This window comes from Prinia subflava, chromosome 9 (assembly GCF_021018805.1).
Source record: "Prinia subflava isolate CZ2003 ecotype Zambia chromosome 9, Cam_Psub_1.2, whole genome shotgun sequence".
Taxonomy (NCBI): domain Eukaryota; kingdom Metazoa; phylum Chordata; class Aves; order Passeriformes; family Cisticolidae; genus Prinia; species Prinia subflava.
The window spans coordinates 13,287,488-13,297,328 of record NC_086255.1 but is presented as its reverse complement, the minus strand read 5'-3'; the positions used below and the strand labels follow the sequence as shown (position 1 = coordinate 13,297,328).

The 9,841-nt window shown below is 51.8% G+C and overlaps 1 protein-coding gene across 1 annotated transcript; it reads left to right on the top strand.

Moving 5' to 3' along the window:
- The first annotated feature begins 249 nt into the window (after positions 1-249).
- FGF8 (fibroblast growth factor 8) lies at positions 250-8,305 on the top strand. The gene is made up of 5 exons (XM_063406456.1): positions 250-281; positions 364-400; positions 2,494-2,674; positions 6,887-6,993; positions 7,922-8,305. Exons 1-5 carry the CDS (start codon positions 250-252, stop codon positions 8,207-8,209), a joined length of 645 nt encoding a protein of 214 aa, XP_063262526.1. The 3' UTR covers positions 8,210-8,305.
- The last annotated feature ends 1,536 nt before the right edge of the window (positions 8,306-9,841 follow it).

The window sequence follows — 9,841 nt, the reverse complement described above, 5'->3', positions numbered from 1 at the left end:
GGCAGCGGGGCCGCGGAGCGGGGCCAGGGGCTCCCCGAGGCAGGGGCCGCCGGCCGAGCGCCCTAGGGGCTGGGCGGGCGGTGGGGCCGCCGGGCTTTTCCCCTCTGTAGCCGCTTGTGCCCTCCTTTCTTTGGGGCGAGGACGTGCCGGCAGGGCGAGAGGAACCGAGGAGCTGAGACAGCGCCGCGCCCCCCGGGCGCTCCCCGCCGCCGCCGGGCCCCGGGCCCCCGGCCCCGCAGCGCCGCCGCGATGGACCCCTGCTCTTCTCTCTTCAGCTACGTGTGAGTAGCGGCAGCCCCAGCCCTCCCGCCCCGCGCCCGCAGCGCCCCCGGCTCACACCTCTCCCGCTTTTCCCTCTCCCAGGTTAATGCACTTGTTCGTCCTCTGCCTGCAAGCCCAGGTAAGCGCCCGCTGGGCTGCCCGGCTTTGTTCGCCCCGCGGGGATGGGGGTGCCCCGCCGCCGCCGGGTGGCTCGGCAGGGAGGGAGACAGGGAAGAGGAGCGGTTTAAAACCCAGGAGACAAAAGTTGTCTGGTTGTAAAAAGCCGGAGCCGAGGGGTACCCTGCCTTTCCCGGGACCCAAGATAAGGTGCAGGGGACTCCGGCTGCGAGGCAGGGAGTACAGGGATTTCAAGGAAATACGCAGGGTTATCTTAAAGCAGCTTTAATTCCCGTTCCCCCGACCTATAATTACACTGTGGATACCCTCATCCCACTGCTCCGTGGGGTTTTTTTTTTCCCCTCTTATAATGCTTCATCCAAAAAAGTAAAGCAGAATTAAAAAGAGGACAAGAAACCCTGCAAAAACCTTAGTAAAAAGCGCAGGTTTTAATTCAGCTTAAAAGCGTCAGATTTTAGCATCGCTGGTTTGTATCGGCAGAGACAGAAGTGACATGAATAGATTAAACATCCCGGGCAGAGCTTGTGCTACGCCCGCATACCAGCAGGAACGCGTCGCCGGGAGCGGTGCGCCTCCAAACCGCCGGGAAGCCCCCCCTTCCCCCTGAGATCACAGGTGCAGAAGCTTTGTTTAAAATGCCCCTTATGCTACTTTAAAAAATTATTGTTATTTTCCTGGAAGCTTGTGGGGGGGGGGGAGAAAGATGGAATTTCCAGCTGAAAAGTGAAGGGAACAGAGCACTGGGATTGTGCAGTTGTATAAAAACATAGCTGTAATATTTTGGAGTATGAGATGGAGACCAAATAGCAGCATGGCTAATGACCTCTCCTCCACATGGTACCCTCATCAGAGCTGGGAGAGAATCCTGCTGCATTATCCAAAAGCCGTCTATAGGAAACACACATGCACAGGCAGAAGCAGAGGGAGAGAGATGACATTGACAAGGGGAGATATCTCTATAAAGCTGGCTTTGGGAGAGCAGCGGCTTTTGCTTTTATTGTGGTTTTCTGTTGTTGTTTAAGACAGGAGGAAATCTTCCCATTTGACGTGGGGGTGGTGGGGGGTAGCCCCAGCCTTCTGATGTTGAAAGGAGCGATCTCCTAACATTTGCTCAGAATACATCTTTATAAATGTCAGGGAGCAGCGAAACTTTCCAGACTTAAAAGAGGGATTTGAGACGAGGGGAGAAAAAGACTTTTGTGCCAGCTTTCGAGCCAGGGCTGAGGGGGGAGCAGGTTTGGCCGCTCATGACAATCATTTAATGCCCAGGAGCAGCAGTGTCGGGTCTGGAGAGGATGGGCTCAGCTGCAGCTCCGGGACTAAAAGGCTTGGTGTGCTGGGGCTGGGGGCGACCCGTGCTGGCACCTAAGAGCTGACTGGGGATGAGGGCTGTGTTTGCTCGGGTAGCATGTTGGTATCCTTGGGTGGTTATGCCACTAAATACCTGTGCAGGGGTATGGTTTTCTTGTAATTCGTATGCCTCATCATTCTACCATCACTGTGGACTTTGTGTTGGAAATACTTAATAAGTGTGGGGTACTTGGGAGCAAATAAGGAGCCTGAGACCCAGAGGCAGGCAGTTTTTGAAACTGTTGGGGTGTGTGCCCGGGGCAGCTGGAGCAGTAGCATGATCCTGCAGAGGTGAGAGAGGTGTGGGATGAAAGCATCAGCCCTTTGAGAGGCTGACAGTGCCTCTCAAACATAGTGCCATCCTGCAAGTGCCAGCTTGATCCCCTCCAGCTCCCAGCCTTGGTGCCCATCTCAAGGTAGCCTAGTCCCAGTCAGGACCCACTGAGTCCTGGAGGGGCCTCTGGGGTCTCCAAGCTCTGTTCTACTCCCGAGCTACCCACACCTCTGCTTAGGGCATGTCTGGAGAGGGCACAGTTTTGTACAGGGCTCTGGTCACTGTGTCCCTGAGCTTAATGCTGCTTCTCCTGGAGAGGCTTTGCTGGCACAGGAGGCTCCGCCGCGGTCCTGGCTCCTGGCCTCCCCGTAAAGCCCAGCTGGAGGCTGGCGATCTCGGCTCAGCCCATTTGCCCCGCTGAGGAGTAGAGATTTATAATGGTGTGTTGTATATTTTTTAATTTCCTAAAGGTAACTGTTCAGTCCCCACCTAATTTTACACAGCATGTGAGGGAGCAGAGCCTGGTGACAGATCAGCTCAGCCGGCGGCTTGTCCGTACCTACCAGCTGTACAGCCGGACCAGCGGGAAACATGTGCAGATCTTGGACAACAAGAAAATCAATGCCATGGCAGAGGATGGGGATGTGCACGGTAAGGACACGCGATGTGGGCAGGCGAGGGGGGAGCCGGGGAGGTGTTCATGGCCCAGCGTGGCGATTGATGATTTCCGTCCTGTTTGTTAGCCAGAAATCGTTAAAATCGTTTGGCTTGTGGGGGCTTGTAAAAGGAGAACATAGGGGTCAGTAATCAGCGGCTGTGTGATTCAAGGTGAGGGCAGGTTCCCTGTGCTGAGGTAGGGGACCAGTTCCTGAAGGATAGGCTCTGCTTCGTTCCTTTTAATTCTTGGTTTACACCTGACTCAGAGGGCTTGGGGCTGTGGCATCCTGAGCATCATCGGATGTTTCATCCCGGCTCTTTGCAGGGATGGGAATCCCTGAGACTTCCTTTTGAAACAGAAATGGAAAGTAAATTTGAAAAAGAAGAGGCAGGGAGGAGAAAGGGGGAATGACTGCTTTGGAAGCCTTCCCTGAACTAGGACTGTCTAAGGGGCATTTTCCTGTCCCATCGCTTCCTTCTCAAAACAAATCCCGAGCAGAGGGTCAGCGAGGCAGTCAGCTGCAGGCAGAGATGCTGCAGCGTCTCCAGGGACAAAGCAGGGACTCCGCAAGCGTGAGAGCCTGCGCTCTGCCACAGCACCTCTGCATCGCCCTGGCACCCCCTCCCCAAAACCCCCACCCTCTCTGGGGCAAGGGGACCGGTCCCTTTGCTGGGGACTCTGGAAGCCCAGATAGTTTATGGTGTGAGCCCCTGATGTGTTGGGATGGTCAAACGCAGCGTGGGGGTCAGTGAGGCCAGCGAGCCCCGGGGCTGGCTGGGGGTGTCTGATCCTGCACCCAGGGCAGGGGAGTGCCTGTGCTCTGTGTGCTGGACATAGCTATCACAGCTGCTTTTCTCTGGCATTAGCCACAATTTCCCTTTCTTGCTTGGGTAGATTTATAGAAACTTTTTTTTTTTTCCTTTGTGGGTTTTGGGGCTTTTTCTTCATTTTACTTTGGCTGAAAATTTCACGCTGGACATTATCAGTACAAGCCCAGTGCAGGTTCCATGCGATGCTGCATATATCCAGAATTAATCTGGTGATTGAATTATTCCCATCCTAGAGCAGCTCTAGCTTGAAAGGGCAGTAGCTAATTTCTGAAGCAAAAAAAAAAAAAGAAAATCCCACCTTGTTTTAGACCTCTAACGCCTGGATTTTAAAAAACAGTTAGTGTATATTTAAATAACAACCAGGTTTAAATACGGCCAGAGGGAGGGGACTGGTGGTGGCTTGAAAAACTCTATTAAAATGTAATAAAAAAAGGTTAAGCATTTGAAGAGCTAAGGAGGAAAATGAAGACTGATCTAAACCAGAAAGAGAACAAGCAGTTTTTCAGATGTAAAGTTTTAAAAGAGTTGCAAGTCTGTAAATGTTAAAATAGAGGTTCAGGATTGTTCTGTATGAATCTCTAGGGAGGCCCCCATGTCTGGAAGAACTATTAAAACGCTTCTTACTTTCACCTTTTTTAACATTTCCTGAATACTTTCTCCTCTTCGCAGTCCAGTTGGGGGATCAAGTGTGTCTCGCTGCATTTTTTCAGCATTTACGTAGCCACTTTCCCTTCAAAGTTTGAGCATGAAACATAATTTTACTGGGATAAATCTGTCACTTAAATGAAAGAATAGAGTTGAAAATGTTAAGTCTTCCCCCTCTCCCAAAAGAGAGAGGGGGAAAAGGAAAGGACTCCCCCCAAATGTTATTTAGAAATCCACTTTTGCAGCAAAGATCCCCCCTCCCCAAGCCCGTCTTTCTGTCTTTTTTTTTTAAGTCTCATTTTTTGGGGGTGGTTGTGTAAAAGGGGTTGATTTATTTTTGCAGATGACCCCTTTCCCCACGCTGACATTTTTACAGCCGACTTAACATTGAGTCCGGCGTTTTCAGTTATTTGTCTTAATTGTCAATATTTGATTGACTTTTTTTTTAATTCTAAGGGAAGGCGGGCAGCCGGTGCAGCCCAGCTTGTCCCTCCCAGGCTGTGCCTGCCACCAAGAAAACCACTGCCAGCTGCAGCTTGGACTCGACCCCACGAGTGGCTGGACACACCAGCACAGCTCTCTGCCCACTTGCTGGCTGTTTTTCTGTGCCCAGGATTTTCTCTTGGTTGGGGCTGGAGTTTGCAGGGTTCACGAGTTGCCTGCAAGGATCTAGGGGCTCAAGTCTCTGGGGCCAGGTTGTCTTCATCCTCTGTGGATAAGGAGGCTGGAGTGACACATGGGCTGGGCTCGTGCAGGGCAGCAAACCCGTCTGGTGGCTGTAAATCACAGCTGCCCTTTGGGGAAAAAATAAAAAAGGGAAAAGTCCAAAAGAGAAGAAATGTGCATCTTTAAAACAGGGTTTTGTGCTTGCTGGGGCCAAGGCCTCCCCACTCCCTCCCTCTTTCCCTCTTCATCCCTCCCTCTCTCTCTCCCTCCTGCTCTTTCTATCTCTCAGAGAGAAAAATCAATTCTCCTCAAACCTTTTACTGCCTCCAGGATCAATTCCACCCCTTTCCCCAATATAGATAAATAGGGAGTCACTGTCTCAGTGCTTTGTTTGCAGAGTGCCATCGCTCCCGTGGGTGATTTTGGGAATGCTAGGTGCTTGTCAGGCTCTGGGCATTGATCAGCACAGCCTGGAGTTTGCTCTTCGCAAAATTTCTTGTCTCTGTGTTCCATCTGTGCCTGCCTAGGAGTAGGGGGATGTGAGTGCATGGTGGCTTGGGGACAAGAGAAGCTGCAGGGTGACATTGACAGGAGGGGGTGCAGGGAGGGGGTGCCTGCAGGCACATCAAGCTTGGCCTGCCTAACAGCGCCAAATCCATTGGCCCCAGCAAATTTGGGGTTGACTTTCCCATCAGTCTACTCAGTGGCTGCCAGCACTGCCTGCTTGCTGTCCCCACCCTTGGTGCCATTGACCTCAGCAGCATCCATCATAAGAGGGATGCAGGGTTGGGGTACTGCAGAGACAGAAAGGCCATTTGCCCCCAGCCCAGAGTGCGATTTAGGCTCACTTCAACTTGTGTGTTCACCTACAGCCTCCTTCTGCAGTTCAAAGCATCCTCCTGCAGAGCCTCCTACACCCTCACTGGTGCTCACTGGAGGCTGAGCATCCTGGAGCAGAGTTGTGCAAGCTGCAGTGAACCTAAGAAACTGAGCAGCCTCTGTGCAGGGATCAGAGAAGATAAATAAGGCATCAGTGGACTTAAACGCATACTAAGAGTGTAGGCTTGGAACTTTTGTGGCCGGTCCTCTAGTTGCCTTGTTTGATAGTGCTTACAGTACTATGGGCTGATGCTGGACATGAGGTGATGGGACAGTCACAGCTGGCCTTTCAGCACAGTGGGGAATTCTTTGATGCTTGAAATAGCACAGATCTTTTGAGGTGCAAACAGGTAGCCACCATCCCCATCGGGGCTTGCTCTGGGGACAGCAGCTGCAGGATGGGGAAGAAGGATGTCCTGTCCCCATCCTCCTCCTTCCCTGGGGATGGATGGGCTTTGGGGCTTGGGTTCCCAGGGTGAAGGCAGCGAGGGAAGGTGACAGGTCTATTTATAGGCGGCCCATCGACCCAGCGATTTGCATAGCTCCTTCGGAAGTCGATCGATGCCTCCATTAAAAAACTGAGACCAAATCAATACGCCCTCTCGACTCGTGCAAAGGTGAAAGGCATTAAAAGGGTGGCTGTACCCTTCACGCCTCCCCTGCCAGCTGCAGACTCACTGCTCCTCCTGCAGCCCTGGCTTGGCAGAGGGACGGAGCAGTGTCCCCTGGGCTGGGGACAGCTGGCAGCACAGTGTGCACTTCCAGAAGGTGCCTGTCTGGTTCTTGCCCACAGGCACACCCAGACTTGCCTCGGTTTGCAGGGCAGCTGCCTTGTTCTCTGCCAACCAGCATGTGCCCTGCTCACTGCCCTGCCTCCATCTGGGACACCTCTGTGGCACCTAAACCACTGAGCCCCGTGGAGCTGGATAAAGCAGGGCTACTCCCCATCCAGTAGGGCTTAAGGTGGCAAAGGGACATGTCCAAGGTCATGCAGGGGCGTGGGGGGAACAGGCTGTATCTTAACCTCATGTGCTGATTTTGGGGCTCTCTCTGGCCCAGTTGCCAGAGATGATGTGCCTGCAGTGCCCAGAACCAGGGTGTGTTGCTGGGGTCTCCATACCTGTGCTAGCCCTATCCCACAGCCCTGTGACCTCCCTCCCTCTCTCCCCCTGCTGCTCTCCCCAGCCAAGCTCATCGTGGAGACAGACACCTTTGGGAGCCGCGTGCGTATCAAGGGGGCAGCCACAGGTTTCTACATCTGCATGAACAAGAAGGGGAAGCTGATTGGCAAGGTAGGGTGCAAGGGTGTGGGCAAGGCAGGGAACTGCCGGGGGCACGGAGCAGGGACTGCCAGGAGCAGAGCTCTGCCTTTGGGGGCAGGGGGACAAGCCATCCTGCAGCTTGGGGGGGAGCAAGAGAGGTGGGCGGGTGCCGTGTGGGGCACATTCCTTCTATCTCTGTGAACAAATAGGCGGATTGCTGCTCTATTCTCCACGATTACATGGTACAAGTGCCAGGAATGTTAAGATGCTCCATGGGGCTGGCCCCAAGGCCAGACTGCACCACCCGCTGGTTTGTCAAGCTTCTGTGCCTTGATGCCCCTTCCTGTGGCGGCAGGGCTGGACACGCAAAATCCCTCCAGAAGAGTGATTATCTGCCAGGATTTTCCATGGCAGCTGCTTCCTGGGGGCTGCCCTGTGTGGGCCCCTCACTAGTCCTGCCACTGCCCATAATGGGAGAGCTCAGTTCCTGGCTACCCCATGCTCCCCCCACCACCTGCATCTGTGGGCACCATCACCACTGACCTCGTGTCACTTCTCCTGCCACCCAATGCTCCTCGATGCACCCCCCTATAATAAAGACCCCAGGGGGTGACAGGATGGATGGGTCAATTGGGATGAAGAGTTTGTTTATGGTTATATCCAGGCACAAATGGAGGCGTAAGTTCCCTTATGAATGTGGTGGAAGTTAAGGCTGGGACCAGCTGCACTGGTACGTGAGCAGCAATGAGCAGTGTTTGTGTCCCAACGCCTGCTCCCCATGGCCTGTTAAGGAAAAGCACATTTTGGGCAATTCTGACTTGTGAGGAGAAGTGAGCTTTGGTTGCCCACAAGCTCTGCAGCCCTGCTGCCACAGCAGTCAGTGCAGTGTGGGGCAGTGAGAAACACCCCTCTAGACATGTGCCTGCTGCTTAAATCTCTGCTCCTGTCCCCTTCTCAGAGCAACGGCAAAGGCAAGGACTGTGTGTTCACGGAGATCGTGCTGGAGAACAACTACACGGCGCTGCAGAACGCCAAGTACGAGGGCTGGTACATGGCCTTCACCCGCAAGGGCCGCCCGCGCAAGGGCTCCAAGACGCGGCAGCACCAGCGCGAGGTGCACTTCATGAAGAGGCTGCCCAAGGGCCACCAGACCACCGAGCCCCACAGACGCTTTGAGTTCCTCAACTACCCCTTCAACCGCAGGAGTAAAAGGACTAGAAACTCCAGCTCCAGAGCGGGCCCTTGATGGGCCTGCCCCTGCCCCCCTCTGCCCGCATCTCTCCTGGAGGATGCTCCTCTGAGCTTGGTGGACTATATGTAGAGACTTTCCCATATGGGTATTAAACAAAAAAACAAAAAAAAAAGGGGGGGAGGGGGAGGATAAAAAAATTACCTGCTCTAGTTGTTGGTACTTTTGGGGGGGGGGGTGTTTGGTTTTTACAAAAAAAAAAAAAAAAAGAAAAAAAAGAGGAAAAAAATAAGAGAGGCTCTATTTTTGTACTCCAGCTTTAAAAGTAATGAAACATTCAAAGACTGGTGAAGGGAGAAGAGTCCTTCACTTAGAAATGGTCTAGTCTGTTTGGGGTTGTGCTTTATTTTGTATTTTTTTTTTTTGTAGCTCTAGGGGGAAAGGAGTTAAAATATCATGTTTAAAACAAACAAGCAAAAAACCATGGAAATCCAAATCTGGAAGCAATGTGCTACTTAAATGAACTGAACTATTGCTATGCTTGCTGGAGAAGATGGAGAGGATGGAAAACAGCTAAAAGGAGGGGATTTATTTTGGAGGTGGTTGGAGGCCTCCTAGGTGGTTTTGGCAGCCTGGGTGATGTGGGGACACTGCCAGTGGGGGCTGACTGTGACGCCTGGGACGAGGACCACTGGATGCTTTCTTTCCTTGGATGTGCCTGCTTCTTTGGCTGAGCTAGGAGTTGCTGGAAGTCGCATCCTTCTGAGAATGCTGCTGGCTTCACAACTCTCAACTTGACTTTTTTTCTCAGGAGGGGACAGGGGTGATGGATTCCCCAGAAAAAGTCCTGAACTGACTTGGTACCTCTTACCCATGGGAGCATCTTTGGCATTTGGTTTGTTTTAAAGTACTAAGGTACAGCTGCTGTGGAGCGGGCTGATAACTGGTATTATTTTTTCCCCATGTGGAAAATGTGAACTTCTCACGAAAAATTGATATTTTTTTCTGTCTATATTTTTTTATGAGATGCAAGTTTTCATCCATAAAAATTAAACAAAGTTTACAAATTATTGTGGAGGCATTTCAGGCTGTTTTGTTGTGATATCAAGTATCTTGTCATAATAGCTGGTGCTTCCATTGGCAACCACCTCTTCCAGGTTTCTTCTTTGACTAGAAATACTGCTGCCCTTGTCCCCCTAGGAAAGGAGGGGGTTTATTTCAAAATTTCTGTGTTGACAGAAGCCCAATTTTATACTTAGAAGAAAAAAAAACCCCAAAGGAAACATCAAATCTCTTGAGTGAACATCCTCAGCCAGCCCTGCTCTGCACATGCTGCCCTGGGACTGTGACTCTCCCCAAAGGGTTAAACCAATTATTCCTTCACGGGGAGGGCAAACAAAGACACTGGATAGGAGCCAGAACCAGGGGTGAATTTTCATCCAAACTTTTTTGATTGTTTGAGGTTTTTCCTGTTTCCTTGAGGATTTTGTTTTGTTTTGGTTGTGTACAAATTGAATATGAAATGATTGAAATATTTATTTAATATGTGCATTAAAAGTTTGTATTAGTCTAACTGAGCCTGATGCTTTCCAGGGAGGGGTTGGGGCTGGACAGGCATATTTGGAGAGGGATGACAGAGGATGGCAGTGAGGTGCAGGATGGGGCTGAGGCTGCTGGTTGGTGCAATTT